The 26,013-nt window shown below is 41.4% G+C and overlaps 1 protein-coding gene across 2 annotated transcripts in view; it reads left to right on the top strand.

Annotated features, from left to right (window-relative positions):
- Positions 1 to 26,013, top strand: part of EIF2AK3 (eukaryotic translation initiation factor 2 alpha kinase 3) — a 43,116-nt gene that overhangs the window by 12,061 nt on the left and 5,042 nt on the right. The window contains exons 2-14 of one of the 2 annotated variants that reach the window (XM_066548769.1): positions 6,312 to 6,413; positions 9,906 to 10,100; positions 11,743 to 11,873; positions 13,876 to 14,110; positions 14,361 to 14,523; positions 15,397 to 15,534; positions 16,076 to 16,198; positions 16,747 to 16,967; positions 17,334 to 17,446; positions 18,519 to 18,641; positions 19,838 to 19,987; positions 21,023 to 21,791; positions 25,735 to 25,902. In XM_066548769.1, coding sequence (XP_066404866.1) covers positions 6,321 to 6,413; positions 9,906 to 10,100; positions 11,743 to 11,873; positions 13,876 to 14,110; positions 14,361 to 14,523; positions 15,397 to 15,534; positions 16,076 to 16,198; positions 16,747 to 16,967; positions 17,334 to 17,446; positions 18,519 to 18,641; positions 19,838 to 19,987; positions 21,023 to 21,791; positions 25,735 to 25,902 — 2,622 coding nt within the window. In that variant the 5' untranslated portion in view covers positions 6,312 to 6,320. The remainder of the gene's footprint in view (positions 1 to 6,311; positions 6,414 to 9,905; positions 10,101 to 11,742; positions 11,874 to 13,875; positions 14,111 to 14,360; positions 14,524 to 15,396; positions 15,535 to 16,075; positions 16,199 to 16,746; positions 16,968 to 17,333; positions 17,447 to 18,518; positions 18,642 to 19,837; positions 19,988 to 21,022; positions 21,792 to 25,734; positions 25,903 to 26,013) is intronic. The other variant, XM_066548768.1, reaches the window with a different exon arrangement.

Raw genomic sequence — 26,013 nt, 5'->3', positions numbered from 1 at the left:
TAAAGCACTGAATCGCCACTCTTCTCAAGCAGGCAGAGTGTAAATCAGTGGGCTGGTTATTGAGGGGACTAAAATGGGGAAAATGCATTTCCTTGTAGGTAAACTGGTATCATTTTAGTTGTCTGGAAGAGCATTCTAGTGTCCTGTAGTGACCTTTATTTCTGTGTACTGCTGAGACCTGTAGAACCACCAGATGCTTAGATAGTTGGAGCTGTCATTCCTGCAGGGAAAGGCTGGCACTTCAGCTGGCTCTCAGTCATACAGGTTTTCTATAACAGACATGAAATTAAACTGTGCTAAATGAAATACAAGATGTGGGGATTGATAACAGTCGTTTTGTTGTTGAAGGTTGGAGGTGACCAGTTTAAACCTGAGAAAACTGTGCACTAAGATATCCCGTGACAGGGAATCAGCTGCCATCTCCATTCCTCTGCAGGGGAAGGAAATGTGATTCCCTGTTGCCTGCGGGTAGAGAGAGACAGATTAGTGTCTTAAATGGTCCTGGAAAAGCTCATAATGAATAAGAAGTGAGTGTCCAGAATTGTACTTCAAAGGAAGATAAATTCTAATTGCAATTGAGGCAGACAAGGTTTCGAGCCATCAAGGGGAGTGGAGCCTGTGTTTTGCTGGATGAGAATGGATGTGACTGCTCTTTAACTGCATGGATGTATTAGCATTCCTGATGGCACGAGTGGTTCTTTTCAGTTCTGTTGCTGGAAACACACACATATGTGTGCATGAAGAGGTGACAGGCTTGGGAAACTTCACTAGAGAGACTTTTTGTTGCTTTCTTGTTGAAACTTAAAACGTAATTTACAATTCTCCTGAAAATAAACTTCTAATGCTGTTTAGTGGACAAAAAGTCATCTGCAAAAGACTAATTGTTTAAAGTACCCCAATAGCAGGAAGCTGTGCTTTTATAGGAAGCACAACCAACTTTTTTTAGTAAGAAATGGTAAACCTGAGGAAAAGGGGAATTGCTGACAGCTGCCTGAGGTGAGCTGGTGGTCAGTGTGATGCAGCACCATCATACCATTATCACAAGTAGGGCTGTTGCTTAGGCAAGTGATGTTATGTATTTATCCAAGCTGCACATCTTCAGTCCTCTTTGTTTGGTGTCCTGCTCAGTTAAAAATCCAAAAGCCTTCCTGTAGCTGCAGCTTGGTGGCTGCCTTGCTGACACTTGGAGTTAACACTGACCAAGCCCTGAGGAAGTGCTGACTCGTGTCCTTTCACTCTCTAAGGACCCTTTGGAGGATGACACCTTCCCTTAGGGGACACATGAGCAGCTACAGAGCAGGATGTTGTGGCTTGTGTGATACCAAAGCTCTGAGAACAGTCCTCAGGTGATGCTCTGCCTTGAGCAAAGCCAGGAAAGTTCCTCAGAGTTGCTCTGTGTACAACCAGCTTTCATCTCACGCTCACAGCCATAGTCAAAATGCTCCATATATTGGAAAGGATTTTTACCAACCCCATTGTCTCTGGTTTTTTATTCTCTTTATAGTAGAATAACAGAATGGTTTAGGTTGGGATACACCTCTAAGATTACAGAATTACAGAGTCCAAGTGTTAACCCTGCAATGCTGAGGTCACCACTAAACCATATCCTTAAGTGGCACATCCACAAGGCTTTTACATCTCCCCAGGGATGGTGACTCCACCACTGCCCTGGGCAGCCTGTTCCAATGCTTAACCATCCCTTCAGTGAAGAAAGTTTTCCTTACAGCAAATCCAAACCTTCCCTGATAGAACTTGAGCCCATTCCTTCTTGTCCTATTATTAGTTTCTTGGGAAAAGAGCATGACCCCTCTCATCTGGCTAAAACTGTTCAGGGAGTTATAGGCAGGAATAAGGTCTTCCCCGAGCCTCCTTTTTTTTTCCAGGCTAACTAACTGCAGCTCCCTCAGCCATTTCTTGCAAATCTTGTGGTCTGGACCCTTCACCTCCTGGGTCTAGATAAAGGCAGGAAGAGAGCTTGTAATTCAGTTGCATATGGCCCACTGCATGTTTTGTACTGGCTGTTTAACAGTTCTGCTGTTTACAGATAATAAAATGGATCAACTCTAGTACCTAGACAAATATCAGTTTCAGGTAATGGATAACTTAGTTGGAATTCAGCTGCCCAATACACAAAAAAGTAATTTATTCTGCCCTAGGGCCTATTTTAACTTTCAGGCTATATCTTTATCTATATAAAGAAGGGCCCATTTTGAGGGTTAAGCGATTTAGACAGTTTAGCAAATCATTCCTCTAGCAGCACAGCCACTGACATCTCATTTCCTAATTTCTTCTGGACTTTGTGCTTCATAAGGAGGTAACTATTAATCTTTGTCAGACTCGCTGCATGTTTCGTGCACTCATTCTTCACATCCTTGAAAGAGGAGACTGTGATTTGCCATGTTCTGTTCTCCTCCTGTATTGGGCTCTTTTCCTGTAGGAGTTCCTCTGTGACTTAGTTTCTCACATGGACTCTGTGTCCTTATCTGCAAAACCATCCTGTCTGAGCAGGGCCAGGGGAAGAAACACACAGGGTCCAGCAGAGATCACTTTGAATCCTGGTCTCCTTAAGTGCCACAAGAAGCTTCTGCTATTGCCCCTGCATGGATGCCAGGTGCCCACCAAAGCCACTCTGTCACTTCCTTCCTCAGCTGGACAGGGGAGAGAAAAATCTGTTGGAAAGGCTCATGGGTCAAGATCAGGGCAGGGAGAGGTCATTCACCAGGCACCATCATGGACAAAGCAAACTTGACTCAGGAAAACCAGTTTTATTCCCAATAAAACCAGAGTAGGATAAGGAGAAATAAAACCAAATCTGAAGAACACCTTCCCCCACCCCATCCCAGGCTTAACTTGACCCTGATTTTCTCTCCCTCCACCCCAGAGTGGTGCAGGGGGATGGGGTGTGGAGGCTGCAGTAAGTTCATCACACCTTGTCTCTTGTCTCTGCCACTTCGTCCTCCTCAGGGCAGGACCCCTCACATTTTTCCCCTGCTCCAGCGTGGGGGTTCTTCTCCCCCCTGTAGCCCCCACCACCAAAGCCTTGCCTTGCAAACCACATATAGGTACCAGTTCTGCTGTGGTGGCTGATGGACTGTGCAGGGCCTGTTTCTGCAAAGGCAAGGCTTTGGGTAATGTTTTTTTGCACGAATCCACTCCCTTAGATGCTGTTAGTTTCGAGGAGCTCAGTGATGGGCTCGGTAGCAGCAGCACCAGTTTCTCAGTGTCTCAGAAAGCACTGCTCTTAAGTTTCAGAAGACTTGCAGTCTTATTAATAAAACTTGCCATGTAAAAGAGGGGGATGGAATAATGTCAAAATAAAGTCTTTCTTAAAGCACTGTGCAGTTGGGGTTTTTTTATTATTATTAAGGAGAACAGTTTTTAAAAGTCTGTTACCATGGCAGCAGAGCAGGCTGGCATCTCTGTATCTCAAAACCCCAAGTCTTGTTTGACTGTGTAACTGTGATAATTCAGTTTGCTTGTCTTCAGAGGAAGGGTCTGTGTGACTGCACAGCAAACAGTATTGGGTTCCTGATCTCTTTTGAAGCTGGGGTGGTCTAGTTAGCACACTGCAGTTCCTCAGATTTCCTTTATGGCCCTTCAGGGGAGGGCAGAGCAGCAATAATTCTTTTAAGGGCAAACTCAAGCTGAACAAGGTAGTGTGCCCCTGGCATTGGAAAGGAGAGTATAAGTCTCAAGCTGCTGTGCTGCTGTCATCTGTTGCTTTTTAATCTGTTTGTGTAAAAGACAGTTTTGTTGGGACCCTGGTGCTTACACCTGATCAGATTTTAAGATTTGAAATGTAGAATCATGACAGAGATACCAGCTCTAGTCTTTAATAAAAGTTGTCGGGAGGATGTTGCAGGTGTTGCTTTGAAGAGAGAGAAGAAAGGAGTTTTGAAATGAGTTCTCTAGTACTCATCCAGGCACAAGGTTACAGCATCACTTCACACACTCATCATACAGAAAGTACAGGCCCACAAAAGTTGAATTTATTACTCTTTTCCATGTATTCATGAAAAATGAAACTACCAGCTTTGGAGTATGGGGGGGTGATGGAAGGAGAAGAAAGACAGTAACAGATATAAACTTGTGTCATAAGGTACTTAATGCAGGCAGGAGTCAGGGACAAGGTTTTGTCACTTGATAGATGCTGTGAACTGTTGCTGGGTGAGCTGTACAGCCTGATGGTTAAAATCAGCCTGAGCTGTGAGAAACATCTCTGCTCACTGTTGCTGTGCAGACCTGGTGTGCTCTTTCAGGCTGTCACAGCCCAGCTGAGATGAAACCTATTTCCATGGCTTCTCTGATGTGCCGCCTCTCAGCTCTGCAGGGGAGGAAGGCCACCTAACCCCACCTCTGTAAACAGCTCAATAAAATACTGATTATCTGATGTCCAGGTGCAGCCTTTCTCACAGTCCTGAGCTCAGAGATGGTTTGGGCATGTTCAGTGCTTAACAGGCACAGGAGGTGGTCAGGACAGGCATGCACTTCATAAACAAGTGTAGTGCTGAGATCAGAAGTAATGGTATCACAAGAAGGAAAAATTCTCCAGACAAGCCACAACCTGTTGGTATTTCCTGCCTCAGCTTCCTCATTGCCCTTGAACATGTCTTAGGTTGTTTTACTGATCTAAATCATAGACTTCCTTTCGCAGTCAGTTTTCTTTTTCCTGGCTGGTTGAACAGTCAATGTTTTGAAGAATACTTTGCTCTCTTACCAGTGCTTTAGGCAGTGGAATCTTCTCAAAAGATTGTGCTTGTGTCTGGCTCTTTGTTCTCTTAAGGAAGTGGGAATGTTGTGGACCTTGCAGAAGTTGGAAGACTCTGGCTGGCCCCTTCATCCCAGTATGCTGCTGTTGGATTAGGGTTTGCCTGTTAGTAAGAGTACACTGTCATCCTTGTAGTGCCCTGTGCTTCAGGATTTCTGCAGGTTGCTGGAGGCAAAACAGATGAATCAGCATCCTGAAATCTGAGGTGAAGAGAAGAAATAACCTCTTCTATTGGAAGTTATAAGCCCATGTCTCTGTGCAGATAACCTTCCTGCATGCATAGCAAATAAAGAGCAGACAATAAATCAGTTCCAGACTAGCCCAAACTAGGGAAAACTCAAAAATTGTGTGTATGTATATCTCAATATATATCTATATCACCTGAATAATCTGTAAACAGTTAGTAAGAATACCTATGTTACTGTCTATGGGTTTGTGGTTTTAATTTGTTTGTTTGTTTTTTTAATGTGGAGCATACCAGCTTGCTTTCACTTTCCCAGATTTCTTTGTGCAGACTCTTGTTTCTACCCTTCAGAATAAAGCTGCCATATGTGACTTTTAATATGTTGCCTAGATTAAAGAGGCTTAAAAGACATAGTTCTCAGTGAGAAGTAGCTTTCTTAAGACCATGCTGGATGTTGGCTTTGATCCTGTTTGTTACTGTGATCCTATTGTAGGGATAATCATAGACGGGGAAAAAACTGGTACCTTTATCACTTAAGATCATGTAGGTTGATCTTAGTTAATTAGTAATTGGAATGAAGCTCTTGCAGTTTATAGTAACAGCAAGATTTGAAAACTACAAGCAGAAGTGTTAGAAAAACATAAAGACATCAAATCCTATTTTAAGGAGAATATTTCACTTGTGCGTGGTTATTTCCTTGGAGTCAGTAGATAGTCCAGCCCATCTGTAAACAATAATAATATTGACTGCTTTGGCACCAGACTTGGCTCAGATGCGTCTGCACGTGAGCAGGCTTGATTTTTGTTTCAGACGATAAAGAGCGTTAGGAAGGGGGTAGAATGTCACGCTTGCTGTTAAACAGCTCCTGGAAGCTTTAGTACTTCAGCTTGTTTTGATCTCTGTTTACACAATTTTTCCTTTTCTTTCTTTTTCTCTTCTCTGCACCGCTGTAAATCAGCGGCTCCCTGCACCGACCAACCTGCCGTGGCACCTGGCGTACGGTGCCCTCCTTTCCAGTAAAGAGTCTAGACAGCAAATTCCCTGGAAGCGTGTGCCACTCCGGATCGTTATGGCTTTTTGCTTTTTTGTGGAGGCTTTTTAGAAACTGCATTACCTCACCCGTCGGCCTGGAGATTGCGCAGCCCGCGCCGCTGATAGGGCTGCAGAGCCCCGCGCAGAGCCAATGGAGAACTTGGGCTGCAAACTCTTAATGAGCAAAAGAGCAGCGGCTCGTTTAGAGCTCCGTACTTAATGTGGGGGCTTTTTTTTAAGTGTTACTTCTGAAAGACGAGCCACTTAACAATTATGTGCCATATTGCTGACCAGTGAAGCTGAACAAATAGCTATTTACATTGACAGATCAGAGGAATGTGTAAGTGCATCGTGGTAACCTACATTTTCTGTGCCAAGAGATTTGCAGCTGACTGCCTGGGTGACTCACTCCTTGGATTAGGAGATGAGGTAATGCTTTTGAGATACAGGGTGATGTCATTCCTTTACCTGAGCTGCATGCCGATGCTAGTTGCTAGTACTTTCAAGGAAAGTCCCTTTTCTGCTTCTCATGTACTAGAGAATGAGCTGCATAATTCAGATAGTTGTTGTTATTAATGTCCTTCCGAAGCCTCTGGCTGAACTGCTCTTTTGAAAACGGATGTCACCACAAGTGGCGACAAATGCCTTTTGTTACACATGTATGTGGGCACCTGCAAGTGGCACATTTGCATACCTGTCCCATTCTTCAAATAAAGCTATTTTGTTAAAAGAAGACTTTCTTCGTAATCAGGTGCTACCTCTTGTCAGCACTGTGCCATGTAATCCATTTATAAATAAAGTCATTTTAAAAAAAGGTGATTTTTCCCCCCTGTTCTGTTTCTGTAGTGAAATAGCTCATTTGTGATGGTAAGTAACCCAAATGTCTCACTTGCACTTAGGGTCAGATTAACCTTATCCACTCCTACTCTAGCCCTGTCCTTCACTGCAGCAGCTCTTCCTGCTGCCCCTGCTCCCTTTGCTCATGTGTTCATGGACAGCAGCTGTGATTTTCTCAGCTTTTCCCTCCCAGTGTCACCCAGGACTTGCTGCTCCTGTGGATGCCCTCAAGGTTGGGAGCACGGACAGGTGATCAGCAGAGCTGCCCAACGGTGTCAGCTGCCCTCTGCAGCTTATGGGGACTGAGCTTTCAACACTTGAGCAGAGAGCAGAGGCAGAGAGCCACTGTCAGGGAATTTTCAAAGCCATAACCTGATTTGGTCCATATTTTGGGAGTATACAGGTGTGTGCTGCTGAGTCAGCTTCATGCATCTTGGAGATTTGGGTGTGGTTCCTAAAATGGCCAATGTGTCTGTGTTGTTTGCTGGGGGAAAATTTCCTACTCAGGCCCTGGAGTGAGAGCTTTGGGACAGGGCAGGCACTTAAGGTGACATGGGTCACACTGTCCCCAGGGCTTGCAGCTGCCCACAGACAGTCTTCCTTGCTCAGCAGCAATTCCTGGGCAGTTTACAGCACTGTCTCCATTGTTCACAAACCATGGCATGGTCTCCAGCCCCTGGAGCAGAGTATCTCATGCTGGCTGGGCTTTCAGACTACTTGCATGTGTATGGATCATGTGCAGATCCATTCAGAGGATTTGTTAATGCAAAGTAACAGCTGCACAGGCTAAAAGTTGTCATCAGAATTATTATGGGCTTCTGAAAGAATATATTACAGAAACCTTTTGTGGCGTTACTCCTCTGTGTTGAATGTTTTAACAAGGTACTTCGAGCATGGTTACAGCTGCAATTTTGACATTGGCATTTTGGTTTTAAAAATATGTTTTCCAAATCTTCTCAGTCTCTCGTTTCTCAAGACTACAAGATTGCTCTTGAATATGAATGTTTATATAAACCTTGTTTGCTTTATTTGTCCACCAGTCAGGTGATCTCTACAAATGACATGCCCCACTCTTCACAGAATATTTCCTTTTTTGTTGGTTTATTTCTGTGTGTGTGTGTATATAGGGCTGTGTGTGTTTACTTTTCCTCCCCAATGGTAGACCATAATGCAACATTTGTGTGTCACACGCAGTGTCTTTTCCAGGACGTTTGGCCTTTATTGCCATAAGGTAAATCTCTGAGAGGGAAAGAACACACCTAGTTTTGCTTTGTAAGAGCTTCACAGCTAATCTCAGGAGCTTATTTTTACCATCTCTTCAATTACACATTGTGCTCCTGAGAGGAGTTTTAATTTCAATTGTCTCTCATCATGAGGCTTTTCAAAGCTGGAAAGCATTGCTCTTGGATCCTTTAGGGACCTGAAATACCAGCAGTGTGGGGTAACTCACCTGAATTTTCTCTGTAAATGAGGTGTGTTGAACAGTGTGTGAGGAGATACTAGTCATGACATACACACATCTACAACATCTGTCTTTCCCTCCTTGTTCAGGTGAATCCCAACTTTGCTTCATGCTGTTTGCTTGACTCTGACCCAGTTAGAGGAATAAAAATTCCATGTTACATGGAACTTGAATCATGCAGAAGATGTGGTTTCAGATCCTCACAGTAGCTCCAGAAATAATAACAAGAAGAAACCTTCCTGCATGTTTTGTACCACTTTGTAATACACATCTGTGCCTTGGAGTCTGAGCAGGAATATTTTTTTCCAAGTGACTAATACACATGTACCAGAAGCAGTCTTTAATTCCTAATGTGTCAAGTATCCAAATTTAATGTAATTATGTTGTAGGATATTGCCCAAATGGACAGAGGTTCTGAAAAGGCAGTAAAACCTCCCATGTTAATCCATATCCTCAGAAGCTAAGATTACGTGGATTACAGTTTCTCAGTGTTCTTGATGGGCACAGCCACTGTGGCTCCACAGCATTAGTTATGGTCCATCATGCTGATAATGAGTTTCTTAATAAGTCCCTCAGTACTCACTGACAATGACTCATACTTCTGAACTAGGATCTCCTTGAAAATCTCTGTGTAATGGGTGAAATATTGTATCCCAGTGAAGATTTTTTTCCTTACTTGTGTGTTTAGGGAAAAGCCAGGCAGTTTTTAAAGGAACGGTGTGCTTAAAGATAGGAAATTCCAAGGAGAAGTTAGATTTAACTGTCTGGAGAGGCAAAGGTGAAAATGTGAGCTCTGATCTCAGTGATAATTGCTCTCTCTGTGCTTTACAGAAAGTTGGATATTCTGAAATAGACATTAATCATGAAAACAGCCTCAGTTGTACTTTCAAAATGACTCTGTTTTGAAACTATCCCAAATAATCTGCAAAACTTTGCACTTTAACCAGTGCCTGTCTCTTGGAGAATGCTTCAACCCACATCTTATTTTCTGCAGTTTTTGATGAAACATGTCAACTCATCGAGCTTTCAAATGTTTTGAAGAAGTGTCACGCACTGAACTGTTTTTAAACTAAGAATAGAGAAACATGGGTTTGATTTGAATGCCTGAAAGTTTTCTGTCTTCAGTATAACTTTGAAAAATGGGATGCTGAGATATAAAACCAATAGGACTGAGATACAAAACCATTGGGACACAGGAGCATAACGCACTGGCCTTGCTTATACAGCATTTCTGTTGCCATTTGTGGTCTGTGTGCTTTTAAATTATGGTCATAAATAATTAAAATTATGGTTAAATCATAGCTAACTGTTTCTGTAGGACATGAAATAAAACGATGTGGACATGCAGCTTTTTAAGGTAAAAAAGAGGATGTTTAATTTCTGACTCTAATATTTATAGATTTTTAAAAGTGACAGTGGGTTGGAGGATGACAGTGCTACTTCTCCAGTGACACTGAACAATCCAATAGTTCATCAAATTTTTCTTCTTTAAAAAAATACAAAACATTAAGTTATTTACATAAAGTGCATAAGAAACTTCCTTATAAGAATGTAAACATCAGAAGACTTCGAAAAACTTTAAAAAACAAAGCAACAGCTAACCTTGAATTCAATTACTTCAGGTGTTTGGAAACAAGATCATTATCCCTTCCTTGGATGGGGACCTCTTCCAGTGGGATCGGGATCGGGGGAGTATGGAGGCCGTTCCCTTCACGGTTGAGTCTCTGCTCGAGTCATCCTACAAATTTGGCGAGGACGTTGTCTTGGTTGGGGGAAAGTCTTTGACCACCTATGGCCTGAGCTCCTATTCAGGGAAGGTAAGAGCCTCAAAAGGTGTTTTGTGGCTGTTTCGAGCTCTGCCTCGCAAACAGGTAACTGCTGAGCTTTAAACTGTGCTGCAGCTCAGGAGTTTAAATGCAGGGCACAAAAGGGGAGAACCTGAGCCTCGTGGGCTGCAGCAGGTGGCATGGCCCTGCAATCTCCTCCTGCCTGGAGCTCCTGCTCTGCTCCTGTGCTGGCTTTAACCCTTGTCTCACCGTTTGCTAACCCAGCAGTGCACTGTTCACTTTTTACTGGATTCATTTTGTGCTGGGTTAGCTGTAGCAGGGGATCAGGGAGCACCAGAGCCAGCACAAGGGAAGGGACAGGAGCTTTGTCACCAATAGTGAGAGGATAAGAGGGATGACCCCTTTCTCTGGGAGGACTTCATCTTTATCATCTGGCTCTGTTTGAAGGAGACTTTACAGTTCAGCTCACTGTATATCAATTAATGCTTTAGGTGACACCTTTTTTTAAACTAATTTCAGATTTTCAAAACTGATTTTTTTTTTAACACCTGCAAAAGTTAAGGACTTTTAGTTGTTGTCAGCGTGCTTACTATCAGAAGTTCTCCTTATATTTTAAAGTCATATTTAAAAGTTAAGTTGAATGTCAGATGTCATTAAAATGCTTGTAAATACTTTGTGTAGTGAAGAACAGACATTTGATAATTCAGAAACATTTCATTTTAAAACTAATTAAAAATAGATTCAGTTAAAAAAAATAAAGTTCCTAGTGTTTGTTTTCAACAAAATCAGGGTGGTTTTTTGGTTGGTTTGTTTTTTTTTTCATTTTCACCATACATTTTAATGTGGAACAGTCCTTTGGTGTGGTGTGGAATCATCACTAATGATACAGAGCACAGACCCCAAACCAGAGTTCATGAATTCCTTTTTTAGTTTCCTCACTGGTAGTGGAGGGCTCTCTGCTCCAACAGGTTCTTCCTCCTCCTCCAGTGCTCAGAAGAGGAAATTTTCATTTCTGTTTTCATTCCTGGCTTGTGCTCACAGTAGCAAAGCTGCCTCTTAGAGGAAATAGTGCCTGACTCTTCCTTCCTAAGAGTTTGGGAAGTTTGATCTCTCTGGCCTTGCCCATATAATGCAAATTCTGTTTGAGATTGGGACTGTTGGAAACTGTGACTGTGAGAGTTTATTAAGGTTTTCTTTTCCTTTTGATAACTGACAAGGCAAAGGGGGAAGGCTTTGTGGTATTTTATATAAATCAATAGTACTTCATTTGAAGCTGATAGAGTTATGCTGAGAGTTATGCTGAGATAAATATGACATGAAAGCAGAATTATGCTGTGGGTCTTGCAGGAATGTTCTTTTGATGTCCACAGAAATAGTGGAGAAAGAGAGAGCTCAGATTTCTTTTTGTTAGAAGTACATGCAAAATACAGTCAAATGGTAGTCAAAATACCACAGACTGTAAACTTTCTAGAATGCTTTGAAAGTTTTTGTTCTGAAAAGCTGTTATCTCTTAAACCAGGCTTTTCAACATCCCTCCAGCCAAACATCTGAAGGCATGGAGTTCCAAATTGCCTGCCAGCCAAGAGCAGGCTGGAAGGGCTGTTAGCTCTGAATCTTGCTGTTGATGGTATTTGTTGTGAAGTCTCACGTGTGAGCCTGCCTTGTCCCTCAGGTGAAGTACATCTGCTCAGCTGTGGGCTGCCGCCGCTGGGACGATGAGGAGAGCGAGCAGGAGGAGACGCTGCTGCTGCACCGCACCCAGAAAACCGTCCGGGCTGTGGGGCCGCGCAGTGGCAACGAGAAGTGAGTCTGACCTGCTCACAGCAGTCCTGTAGAGGTGGTGAGGCAGAAAAGATGGCAATCAGGTCACATTGCTTCCCTCGTCCTTGCTCACCTCTGTCGCAGTAGGACACAGAATGAGCGACACTCGTGCTCTGAGATGTTTAAGGCAAAAAAGAGCCTTTGTTTGTTTTTCGACTCTGATATCTATAGAATTCCAAAGGTGACCATGGACTGGAGGATGAAATTGCCACCTCTCCAACCACGCTGGTCAAACCAACAGTCCATTAATTCTCTCTTCCTCCAAAAAGGACTGCAAAGCAATCATTATTGACATGAGAAGTGTGTGAGAAAATCCATTACAAAAATGTAAACATCAGAAGGATTAGAAAAACTTTAGAAGAACAGGGTGACACACCTCAGAAAAGTTTGTCACTGCTCTACTGCACAGGGCAAATGTCACTATAATGTTTGTTCTAACTGCTGCTTTTGTACAAGAGGAGACAGTTTAAAAGTCTTCTTAAAATCTACTCCCTTTAAGGTTCTTTTTGTACAAATGGTAACTGTCACTGGGGGAGGGAGGTTATACATGATGTCTTAAATTTTCATTTTAAGTTGATATTTTAAACCATTCTTAAATTTATGTTGTTCATTCCATAATGTAGGTGGTTTGTTCTTTCTAAGCTGTAGAAACTGATTCAATCTGTGATTTTTCTAACGCTGTCATATTGAAGTTTTAATACATCAAGATTTCTGTAAAATTACAGACACATATTTTCTGGAAAAAAAAAACCCAAACCCACTTCATAAAACACAGACTTAAAAAGATGGGTTCTGTACATAGATACAAGTAACTGCCCAGCAACATAGTGGAGCATCAGTCATTCCCTGTTCCCCTGCTCCCTCTTCTGTTTGCAGCAGGATGTGACAAGTTGTGAATTTGTAGCCTATCAGAGAGAACCTAATGAGAACTCAGTAACAGATCAGATGTCTGAGAGGATAAATCTTGGTTTCTGTGTTTCTTGGAGACAGATATTAGCCAGGAGAGGTATGTCAAAACCATAGTATTTAGTCTTGTGTCCAAGAACCCTCCTTTTTGTGGTGAGAAACAGAGGTGCTTTCCTGGTGACATGGAATGGGTAGGAAACATCTGGGGTTTTAATCCAGAGGAAAAAAAGTTTTGTCTTTAATAAATAGACTGAGTGTATAAAATATGCCAAATTCTTACCATAAGGGTGTAAACTCTTTAAAGAGCCACTTGGGGTTCCTGGTGGTTGCCAGACTGATAAGAAGCTTTAGGCAACCAAATTTACTGTTCAAGAAATGTTTACCCTTTCATGCTGTCCAAACATGCCACGCTTTTCCTGTCTGTATCTTTGTAGGTTTACAACAATTTAAGATTTTTTTGCTGTGCAAGAAAACTGCTCCTTACACATTTCATTATACATTTGTCTTTTTTTGGTGTTAACCTATGAGACATGAGCAGTCCTGGTTTCATGAAGTACCTGTCAAGGGATCTGTGTTAGGTTGTATGTGGGGTTGAACAAAAAAATCATAGTCCCTTTCCCAGTTTGAAAAATCTTATGTTTCCAGTTAAATCCACTTAATTAGTGAAGAGGAAAATGTTTTTTTAGAATGCTGCTTCCTAACAGCTTTGTAGTTGCTGCTTTCTTCAGCTACAGAATGTTTTCTTACTAGGCAGACTCAGCTCTAGTACTTAATGATTTTAGTTTTCCCCTTCATACACTAAACCTTTAGTGCCATTGGCCCCTACTTTACCAGTTTTTTTCTCAGTTCACTCATCATGTTGGACAACATTTCTCAAAAAAAAAATCTTGTTTGATTTGTGTTCTGGATTAGCACTCCCCTCCTGGTACAGTTTTGTTTATTTGACAGTCTAAGAGTTTACTGTGAAAATATGGGCCAAATTCAGGTAATTCAGTTTAGAAATTTTCTGCACAGAGGACTTGGGACTTCCTTGGAATATAAAAGCTGTTACTACAAAGGTTTTCTCTTTTTCTTTGAGGTGGAATTTCAGTGTTGGTCACTTTGAGCTGCGCTATGTCCCAGATATTGAAACTAGAGCAGGATACATTGAGAGCGATTTTAAATCAACTATGAATAAAGAAGAAACAAAAATTATTTCAGAGGTGGATGAGCAGGAAGCTATGATGAAAGACACAGTGATAAAGGTCTCTGTGGCTGACTGGAAGGTGATGGCTTTTAACAGACGAGGAGGACATCTGGAATGGGAATACCAGGTAGGGGGAAAGACAGAATATTAAATATCACAAAAGTAGATGTTTTGAAGATGTCTTTCATCTTTGGTTTCAGGCACTGTCTTTGTAAAGGAGCACACATCTGCTTGTAATTTTTTAACTGAAGTTCTGACTTTGAGCTGCTGCATCTGTTACAAAATTTAAACAAGAAATTTAAGCACTTTGTTTTTTATTCTTATTTAATAGCTCATTAATACAACATTCATTTTCCAATTACCTCTCTCCTCTTCAGTTTTGCACTCCAATTGCTTCTGCATGGCTGCTTAAGGATGGCAAAGTAATTCCAATCAGTCTGTTTGATGACACAAGTTACACAGCAAATAACGAGGTACCGGAGGATGAAGAAGATCTTGTGGAAGCTGCCAGAGGGGCCACAGAATCCAGTGTCTATTTGGGTGAGACACCAACTACAGCATTTTCTGTAGTAAACATCATTAATTTCTCTGTTGAGGTTGTAGTAAAGCAAATCTTTTTGTACTGGTAGATTTCAAACCCATAAATCTTTTCCATCTTGATTCTGAAATGTTCATTGCTTTGTAGAGTCAGTACATTGGAGATGACTAAAAGTCTTGAAACTTTATAAGACAGGTTGGCAGCTAATAAAACAGCCTTATTGCCCATTAATTTGTACACTGATTGCAGTAACATACTGTGAAGAAAATTCAGATGAGATTTTACATGGCTTAGTTTTCATTCAGCTGTCAGGATCCATTGGATTCGGTTTGTGACAATTTGAAATAGAGTGGCTGGAGATCCTCCTCCTCAGCTGTCTGTCTCTGGGAGGTAAATGTGCTTTAGTTTCCTAAGACTTGGTTTGCCTTAAGCCTTTTTCTCTAAGTCTTTGCACCTTGTAGCTTTTCAGTTAATGGTTAGAATAACAGATAAAGAATAACACTTGGAAGAAGTTACAGCCTTCCTGGTAATGGCTGTTTTGTGCAGCATTAACAAGGGTAGGAAGTTTGAATGAGGTCTTACTTCTGCAAATCCCAGACTCCCTTATAGCTCTTAAGAATTGCTGGCATTTTCCTGTAGCACTAGCTTTCCAGCAGTAAAATGAGATGTTCTGAACTCTTGCTTTCCTAGAACAGAGGGAAGATATTACTTGAATTCATCCAGTTTAGCAATCGGAGTCAGTATCTCAGGTTCTCAGAATAAGAAGGAATATTTTCAGAAATGTTGTTAACCATGTGTTTTGACTAGGTAGTTTTATTCCAGGGGTAAAGAGAACCAAATCTAAATACTAATACACGTCCTTGTTTATTACTTAGGTATGTTCAGGGGCCAGTTGTATCTTCAATCATCAATCAGAATTTATGAGAAATTCCCAACCAATCCAAAGGCTCTGGAATCCAGGAATGATAATGCAATTATTCCTCTTCCCAAAATCAAATGGAAACCTTTAATCCGTAAGTAACAATTCAGAGTTGAATTTTTTTCCTTAGCTCAGAAAAGACAGGGCATCTTTCTGGTTTCCAGTATGTTTCAAACTAGTCTGATGTTTCCAACTGTGAACTACTTCAGAAATATATTTGTGCTTTATTAAGTGTTTATTTTTTTCTAATCAAATATTTAATGTCTGTTTTCTTTTACTGTGGGTTTGACAGGGTCTTTGTTAATAATTAAATGTTGGGTCTTCTTAATCAAAATTTTCAACAAAAAGAGGAAGAAGTTTTTTGCAGTGATGTGAATATGAGTGAATTGACTTGTCAAGGGGGAGAATTATTAAGTAACTGTTACCTTAAAGTACCTTTCTTAATGTTTCCTTCTATGAAATTTACTTCCCATTACCTGATTCAAGAGGCATTTTGTAAAATTAAGCAATTGGAGTTCCCTTTAAATTAATGTGAGAACAGAATTTTACAAGCAATTGACATTTTATATACTCTGCAGAATAAGCAGTCTGTACTTGAAATAAAGCTCAGAGAATTTTGTCTTTTCTGTGCTTAGAGTCCCCTTCCAGGACTCCAGTGTTGGTGGGCTCTGATGAGTTTGACAAGTGTCTCAGCAATGACAAGTATTCTCATGAGGAATACAGCAATGGAGCACTCTCAGTTCTGCAGTACCCATATGGTAGGTGAAGTTCCAGACTTTGAAGTGTTTCAGATACCCAGCTTTTATTATCTGGGAATTTCAATAAATAACCATTTGTTAGACCTTAAATATGTGTATTTTTTAAAATATTTAATGAATTAGGAAATTATTGCCCAAACTAGTATTTTCAGACTGCAATGTAAGTACAATTAATGCCACATAAAGCACAGCAAAGTGCCAGGAATTGCCACTGAAGAGCTGTTGTGTGTGCTGCTGTTGCCACTGAGAGTTGTTTGGAGTGGAAAAATCTTGGGAATTATTTTTTCCAGAATTTACTGACAGTACTGGAGACTCAGGATGGTTGTCACAAGTTTTCCATATGGAAGATATTCTGATTTAAAGCTAGAGAGACCTAGTTACTGTCCACATCCTTAATTAACTGAATTTGCTTATGTGCTATTTAAAATAATGGAAATTAAAACCACTCCGTGTCATGTCTGTTGAGGAGACCTATTAATGAGAAGGCAGAGTTGTTTTGTAGGTCCCTGCAGGTAAATCTGTGTTCTCTTTGTGTGCTTTATACACAGATAATGGTTATTACTTACCCTACTACAAGAGGGAGAGAAACAAGCGCAGCAACCAGATCACGGTTCGATTTTTTGACGACACGAGTTACAAGAACATCCGCAAAAAGGATCCTGTTCTGCTGCTGCACTGGTGGAAGGAGATTGTTGGCACCATTTTGTTCTGTATCGTGGCCACCACCTTCATTGTGCGCAAACTCTTCCACCCCCACCCTTACAGCAGAGTAAGTGTTTGCAGAATCAGAGGAATTTTCAGAGTCAGAGCAATTTTTTTCACAATCCCAAATACAGAAGGAATTATTTTAGCTGTTTCTTTCAGTTTGGGCTCTGCAATGAGTAATATTAATAAGTTAATAAGTAATGAGATAACCAAATCAAAAGCCTAAATTTATTGTTTAATCTGTGTGTGAAGGCTGCCAGCTGCCACATACAATTTGCTTAACTGCATCAGCAAGCAGATTAGACTGCTTCTGACGTATCTGGAGATATTTATTTAATGCCATATCTAGGGTACAAACCAGGCTCAGGCACTCAAGGAGTTGATTTTGTTTGTTTGTTTGTTTTGTTCTTGTTTTGGAAATCCTTGTTAGCTGCGGAAGGAGTCTGAAACACAGTGTCAGACTGATTGTAAGTATGAGCCCACTTGTGGAGACATTAAAGACAACAGCTGGAGTGATGCCAAGAACTCTGGATATGTGTCAAGGTGAGGTCTGTTCAACACAACATAAACAGGGTGTTTAATCAGTGTGGCTACTAATGCTGTCTGGAGATAGAAAGAGTAGGTGTTCACCTGTTCTTACCTAGGAACTCCCAGTCCTCTGACTTCCCAGGATAATCAGCAACTGGCACAAAGGACTCTGTGACCCCATTACTTGTGGGAGATTGCAGTTATGATTAGTCTCATAAATTCCAGAGAGTCAACAGGTTACATGTGATCAGAAGTATTGCTCTCATACTTCTTGCTGATAAGCAAAATGGGAGATTGATCCTTGTAGGTCTTAAGCAGTGTTTACTCCATCTGTTCCTGTGTTTATGGTGTAAGGCAGAGAAAGGCAGTTGCAGATGGAAGCAGATGACATCTTATATACTCTGCAGAGTAAACAGTCTAAACTTGAAATAAAACCTTTATTGGTTTTACAAAGGAGTTGGTTAAGACAGAAGGCTTAATAGGGGCATGCCATTATGCTCCAGAGCAGATGTGACCATTTCCTGTACATTTGTAACTCAATGAAAGTAAGAACTGTAGTGTTTAAAATGAAGAAGAGTACAAAAAGTAGTGATATATAAGAACAGTGATGTTTTGGATGGGTTGTTGTGCTGGTTTTGCATTAATTGATTTGTGGTGAGGAGGGAAAAATGTCAGGACTAGAAGGACTAATTGCAGAAGCAGTTACTTGGGGTAGGGTTAAAGGCAAATCATGATTTAGAAAATACTCAGCTATAGGAACATGGGCTATATACTCAGGATCCAGTAGGCATGCAGCCTGGTATTCTGAAAAACCTCTCCAGTTTGTCCAGTGCATGCAGAATGGATCCTGCTGGCCTGTGATAGGCTCTGCATAAATACACATTTAGCAACTGTCCATTTCATAGATAGGGAATTGCTCACAGTGGGTGAGCAGGGAAAAAGAAGAAATTCTGCACATGTTTTGCCTGTACAAAACTACTTCTGTTGTGGTCATAAATGACTTTATTTTTCTATCTGTACTAATGCATTTTTCTCCTCTATCCTCCCTCCCTTCTTCTGTCCCTTCCTCACACCCCTCTCTTCCCAGATACCTGACAGATTTTGAACCAATCCAGTGTCTGGGTCGTGGAGGTTTTGGAGTGGTTTTTGAAGCCAGAAATAAAGTAGATGACTGCAACTATGCCATCAAGAGGATCCGATTGCCCAACAGGTACTGAATGGATTTGTTGGGAATAACGAATGAATGGTGGGATCCCATCCTACCAGAGCCATCTGCTCCTGACCTGATTGCCCAGATATTTCATTAGGGTGAATGACACACTTTGAACGGGGGGCTGTCTCAGTGTTGGCACAGAGAATTTGGCATGTGCACTGCCAGCAGAGCTGACCTGCTTGGCTCAAACACTTGTATTGCAGATTCCTTTGTGGAGATGCTGCTCCACAGGGATTTCCTTGGTGAATGGAGCCTTTGCTAACAGGATCAGTAATTGCTGTTAATGTGCTTCTCTCCTTCCTCTCCTTACCTTTCCTACTCCACCTCCTCTTTATTTTCTCTCTTCCTCACCTCCTTTTTTGACTCCATTTGCCCATTTGTTTCATTTTCTGGTCCCACAACCCCTACCTTTTCTCTCAGTCATAGGTGGTCAAGCCATGCTGCTGGATTACCCTACCCAGACCTTGCAGCACTTCTTTTAGTGGGAGATGGGAGACACTGCTGCTGAAAATCTCAAGTTAGAACAGCAAGAGGGAGGGGGTAAAGCTATGAAATCTAGAATTACTATTTTTTTGAATGTGTTAAATAAGCATAACTATTTAAGATTAAAGGTTTTGTTCAGAAACTTAAGGTAGCCTAAATTCGTCTTTTCCAAGAATATTCAAAGCTATTAAATAAAACCATCAGACTTTATCTGATCCAGTTATGAAGAGAGATAAATTCCTTCAGTAAGACAGGAGGCTGCCTGCTTTCCTGTCCACAGAACAGAAATAGTCCTTATGCAACCTCCTTACCTATTGCCAGTTAAAAAACAAATACTAAGGTATTGCTGTCTGTCTTGTCTGTCAGTGTCTTCTACATCCCTGTAGAATTTTGCTGTTTAAAATCTTTTTTTCTATCCTTGAGAACAGTTAAGAGGAAGATGAATTTCTTCTTGTTTTTCCTGCCTGTAATTATGTGAAAAGGGAAGACTAAATATTGAGTCATTATGAGCACATTCTGCTCCTGCACACTTCTAAGCTAAAGGAGTTACTCTCGGGAATTTAAGACATATTTTTGTTTTCATGTGAAAAGCAATGCTGCTGGCCTGGTGTACACTGGGGCAGCTTTGATTAAATTCCTTTGCAGAAATGTTTGTGCTGTGCTGTTGCTTTTGGTGACCATGTCTCTTTTTCCCCTCACCCAAACCCCAGGGAGCTGGCTCGTGAGAAGGTGATGAGGGAGGTCAAGGCACTGGCTAAGCTCGAGCATCCAGGGATTGTTCGGTATTTCAATGCATGGCTGGAAGCTCCCCCTGAGAGATGGCAGGAAAAGATGGATGAGCAGTGGCTAAAAGATGAAAGGTAACTCATGGGGCTCTTTTTAACAATTGAATTCGAGATTGTATGTCAGGAGAACTAGAAAACTGGTAGAGGATCCAGGAAGATGGAGAGACTGTCTAGGAGAGAGATGGTTGTTAACTTAGCCTGCCAACTTTTCAATTCAACAGATACAAATATATCACACTTCTGCATAAAGTTCTTGATTTATGGGTCCTCTCTTGTGTTAAGGTCCTACTTTCAGCTTAGGAAACATAATGTGGTTCTTAATTGAACTTGTGTGGCTGAACCTTGCAGTGATTGGAAGGTTGGAGCATTGCTGCTGTGATTCAGTTGCAAACTTTGGCATCTCTGCCTTCTTTGTTCCTTTCTACTGCTTTCTTCCTCTTCATTATCTTGAGTGAGATGGACCTGATACAGTACTCCAAGAATCCAATGAATTTATTTCACTAGAAATACATGCGGGATAATCAGACTGAGGATTTGTGAAGCTTGGTAGAAGTAGGTTAAAAATGGAAAATTAGATAAAGGAGAGAACACGAAGAGAGGAAAAAGTGGGTGTATGCTGGCATTTACAGAATGAGGCCTAATACAAGACTGCTGGCTGGTTTCATAATAACAACTTAACATGCCTCACAATTTTTAGAATACGGCAACCTTTATATTTCAGGCATCAAATTAACATTTCACAGCTGTAATTCTTCCAAGGCACTTTAAATAGTCCTTGCAGTGCGTGTTCCAAAGGGATGGATTTTTTCAAACTGAAGATGAGCCTGATTGCACATTAGGAATCTAGGCAGTAGAGCTTGTTAAATATTCCTTTATCAACACTTTTGTCTCAATGAGAAAACATTGTCCTTGCTAAGACACAGATGCTAAATGCTGGTTATTGGTGATTCCCACACTTGGGTAGTCACTCCTTGTTGCAGTATGACCCTGCAGTATGACAGGTGTCAGGGGTAGCAGTTGTTAAAATCTGGGCTTTCAGAAGTGCATTTCTAGTAGAATGATTGGAATCTACTACAATTTCTCTAGTATTGACCTCTCTTTGTCTTCCAGCACTGACTGGCCACTCAGTTCTCCCAGCCCAATGGATGTCCCATCATTTAAGATCACAACAGAGCCATTTTCAACAGAGGAACACATTGAAGTTACTGCAGCTTCATCAGAGAGGGTGAGGTCTGTGGGGATACCCTGTGGTCAGTCAGATTCATCTGGAAGCCAGTTTTCTCCTCTGGAATTTTCTGACACAGACAACAAGGACTTGCAGCACTCAGAAGATCCACTATTAAACCTTCAGGATAGTGTCCTTACAGGCTGTGATGTAGAAGACAGTACTATCAACAGTAATGAGCTGGGACACTCCTTGGAAATTTGTCCTTCAGCTGTTCCTGTTGTACATCTGAAGGAAGGGACCTCCTCCTCTATTGTGTTTGAGGATTCTGGCTGTGGAAATGCCTCTAGTAAGGAAGATAAAATTGATGTTTCACATAATGAGAGTCCTTCTGAGGATAAAGGGAAAAGTGCAAAGGAATCTGATAACAAGAAATCTGCTTCAGGAAGTCCCCTCTCTGTTTCTCCTCCAAGACCAACGAGTTTAAGCCTGGACCTTTCTAAAAACACTGCAGAAAAAGTGAAGCCCACCTCTCCAAAGGTGTATCTGTACATCCAGATGCAGCTCTGCCGGAAAGAGAACCTCAAAGACTGGATGAGCAGAAGATGCACCATAGAGGAGAGGGAAAGGACAGAGTGTCTGCAGATCTTTCTGCAGATTGCTGAAGCTGTTGACTTTCTGCACAGCAAAGGATTAATGCACAGGGATCTCAAGGTTTGTATCCATAGGTTGCTGTATGTGGGAGGAATGTGGCTCTGCAGACAAAGCCTGCCAAAATAGCTGACTCCTCTCAGTGACCTCAGCATGGGTGTTAAAAAAGCTGAATTAATGTCTGTGCAATAATCTGGAGTGCAGTGCTCCAGGAAATAAATATTCATCACTTGTTACTGCAATTAAAGTCTTTCTTACAACAAGACTTCTTGTACCTGGCACAGATCAGTGGCATTTGTCCTATGGTATTTTGAATTCATGTTCTTTGTACAGGGTTGTTCAGGGCTGAGCTCTATGACAAAGCTATTTTGGATCCTGTTCTACTATTTCAAGTGAAGCAGATAATTGGCAATGTGGAGCTTGCAGTTGGACTTGATCTTAAAAGTCTTTTCCAACCTAAATAATTCTGTGATTCTAATTCTGGTATTTTCCTTCTTTCTATAGCAGTACAGCCTAAAAGGAGCAGTGTAACTCTTAAAGAGTTAGAGAAAGTAAAAATTAAGCAATACTTCTCTGGGATTGAAATGTAAACTGTCCTGGAGCAGAATTGTGAGCCAGTGCCAGCTATCACAGTGAAGCTTTCTGAAGGATTCACAGGATTTTTAATGTCTCATAGCGTCCAGACAGGGAAGACTGGGAAAGGTGGTTTGCAGCTCTGGTGTTTAGCGCAGCTGAAGTCAGGAGTAATTTGCACCTTTTCTTTCATTTTGTTCATGATCCTCCCATGCTAGTGCCTGACTTTGCTCTAACGTACAGCACTGGAAGTGTCAGTATGTGTTACCAAATAAATAAATTTAATTGAAGAGCCCAGCCAAAGTTAGTTTTATTAGGCCTAGCTCTGAGAAATTGATCCCTTTTGCCAAATGTGGACACTTGTGTTTCCCTTTGCTTGTTTGAGGAGGCATTAGTAGCCTACCTCAGTGGAGTAATTACTGAAATGATTGTGGCTTCTCAGATGGTAATTTGGCATCAGCAGAAGCAAAAGCTAAAAAATTCCATGTCAGATGTGGCAGTAAAAGGAGGTTCAAATTAAATAATCCTCAAAGGATATGTCAGAGTTAGAAAAACTCTAACAGCCCTTCCAGGTATTTTCTTTTCCCATCAGCATTAGGCAATTACCTTGAACCAGTTATCTGACAAATCTTTAGTGCTTGAGAAACTGACCATAAAAGTAATTAAATCCCTGTACTAATATGTTGCTAGACATGTTAATTAATAACCTTTCTCAACAATACTGTCAGGTGTAGCCCTCTGCAGTCTTCACTGAGCTCACTGTTCAGTAAACCTTACGGAGATCTTCTCTTAAAGCTGTATTAGTCTTAATCAGGTGTGGAGTGTTTTGTTGGAACATCTTAAAAGTTCAGTGCTGGCAGCAGTTTGAACAAGAGATTTAATTTTGTTTACTTGGTATAACCAACTTGGAAACAATCTCCCTGGATGAGCACCTTCCTTCTTCAGGAAACTTTCTATGCTTGTATAGATGTTATTCTTGGATCCCAAAGTTTATTTGTCTGTTATGTGTTAATTTGGTCAAAACAACAGCCAGTTTATTTAATTATTTTCTCTACTTTTCAGAAGCTCCTAGGAAGAGATCTCATCTAATTTTGTAATTTGTCCAAGAGGTTGGTCATGCAGCCCTGAGTTGGTGCCAGCACTAACAACTGAATAACCTGCAAAGCTGCTTTGGCTTGGCTGCAGGCAGAGTTCAATGATAGCAGAGGCTAATTCTTGCTCTCATTGGCACCTACAAAAGCTGGTAGATCTGTGTGAAAATAAATTTCTATATGGGCATATTGAAAGATCCAAGAAGTAATCTAAATATTTAAATTAACAGTGCACATTAAAATGCATTAATTAGGCTCCTGCTAATCAGGGATACTGCAATGACAAGATGGTTAGGAATTCATGTGGGGAAGTGAAGAGGTCAGAGTTCAAATTCTTTTGAAGAAAATGAAGTGCAGAAACAAAAGTCTGCCTGTCAAGTGAATTTACTGTTATTCCTAGGATAAGCTGTCGGTCATGCTTGGCAGCTCAAAAGAAATTATCAGTTTCACAGAACTGCAAGAACAGTCTTGGGATACATTTTGCAGCATTAATTGAATTAAACAGAGTATTCCAGATGTATGAGAAGCTTATTCATGTGGAAAAATGAGAATTCTTATTCTGACTGAAGAATATGGAGAGAAATTTCTTTGTGCAGGTGGCAAGATAACTAAACTAGAGGGTGGTTATATTTGATTGTACTCTGCTGATGATTTAAATCAAAACTGAGTGCTTCTGCCTTAGGCTTTTTATTCTCCCAAATGTGATCTTGATGGTTTCTTTTTGCTGGTATTTTGCAATAGCAGAGTGTCCATTCCCCTTATTTGTAGAAACTATGTGCCAGCCTGTTCAGAGACAGTCAGTGTCCAGCCAGAGAAGTAATAAAATAAACTTTGTTCTGAGGAGTTTTTCCTCCAGGAAGAAGACAAATCTTGCCTTGTATGTTTGTAGGAGGAGAATGGAGATCAAGGCAATGGGATACAAACTCCTAATGGAGATGTTTGTTCCATGAGCATTAAAATTCTCATATCAAGACTTTTGACCATGTGGGTGTGCACTGAGGGGTGAGTGCTCTGCAAATGCTTCAGCCAGAGCCTGGAGACACTGTGGGTTTACTGGGCAGTGGCTTTTGTGCCCTGAAGGCACTGTGACTCCCAAGGGCTGGACACTCTTTACAGGGAAATACAGTGGGGGATAAGACCTGGCTAAGAAGGCAGTGTCAGAGGCAGGATGTGGGCACTGTGGAACTGTTTCTCTAGGGCTTCCCTCAGAGCTGGCCATTGCCAAAAAAAACCCAAAAACCCAAGAATCCTTTTTTCTGTCCTGTTTCTTGTTCACACAGTGGGTTTGTCTTTAACTGAGGAAGTCAGATGGACTTTGAAATATGGTCCTTTATCTTGTGGGAAAATATTGCCTTCTGTCTGTCTGCCTGCTCCTGCTGCAGGGCTGATGCCAGCAGAGCATAGCCCAGGTTCTCCCAGCCTCGAGGGCCCAGGAGCTCTGAGAGGAGCTTGCCCAGCACCACCTGCTCTTCACAGCTTGGCCCTGTGCAGCATCCTGCTGCTTCCTCCCCCTTGCAGGATCAGTCTGTTCTTCCCCCCAAACTCTGTATTTGTAACCCAGCTGGAGTGGTTTTATTTCAAGGGAATAAATCATTCTTTTGGTGGGTGCTGTTCTATCAGCCAGGAAGCAAATCTCTTGAAAAACTGTCTTGGATGTGCACCACTGGCCAAGGGACAGCTCTGTTCCAGTCTCTTGTAGCAGTAGGCTAAGCCAAGGATGGAGGTGTTGGCAAACAAGCTAAAGGAGAGTTAAGACAGATCATCAGTGTTGCTGCCTTTATGAATTGCAAAGTTCTTAGGCTTCTGTCAAAAATAAACTTTTAATTCTGTTATGCAAACAGCTGTTCTATGTTAAACTGCAGAGTTACACTGAAAAGCAGACCTTGTTCCCACTGTATCTGTAATTTAACACTGGGATGATGTGCTGTGGGCTGGTTAGTAATACAGCAAACTACTCTAGCACTTAGGGATTAAAATACAAAAGGCCAGGAGATGGAGCTGCAGCATGTGGTGTGAAAGTGTCATGTGGTGGTGATCACTTACCTGTGCTGTTCCCAGCAGTGTTGACTCTGTGTGTGTTCCTCAGCAGAGCTGTGTGCTGCTGGTAAAGCTCTGCTGAATGACAAGAAATGAGCAGTCTGAGCTTCAGGAAGAGACAGTGGTTAATGCAGGAGAAATGCCTTTTTCCTGAATAGTTACAATTCTTAACTGCTATTCTTCAGCACTTTAATGAGTGGTTTTAACCTTGACAGCTTCTGAGTTAGAACCAAGTGTTATAACTGCTGAAACACAGACATCTGTTTGTTACTTACTTTTTCCTTTTCACCTCTCTGTTTTCTCAGCCTTCCAATATATTTTTCACAATGGATGACATAGTAAAGGTTGGGGATTTTGGACTGGTGACTGCTATGGACCAAGATGAGGAGGAAGAATCAGTTCTGACCCCAATGCCAGCTTATGCCAGGCACACAGGACAAGTAGGGACCAAACTCTACATGAGCCCAGAACAGGTTTGTGCTCTTTTCTCTCAAGCTGTGTTTGGCAGTGCCCAGAAGAGTCCTGAATTTTTGGGAGCTCTTAGATCAGGCATTCCTAGTAAACCATTGCAATCAAGTCACTTA

This window comes from Molothrus aeneus, chromosome 4 (assembly GCF_037042795.1).
Source record: "Molothrus aeneus isolate 106 chromosome 4, BPBGC_Maene_1.0, whole genome shotgun sequence".
NCBI lineage: Eukaryota > Metazoa > Chordata > Aves > Passeriformes > Icteridae > Molothrus > Molothrus aeneus.
The sequence above is the reverse complement of the archived record's forward strand: the minus strand, read 5'-3'. Positions and strand labels throughout refer to the sequence as shown.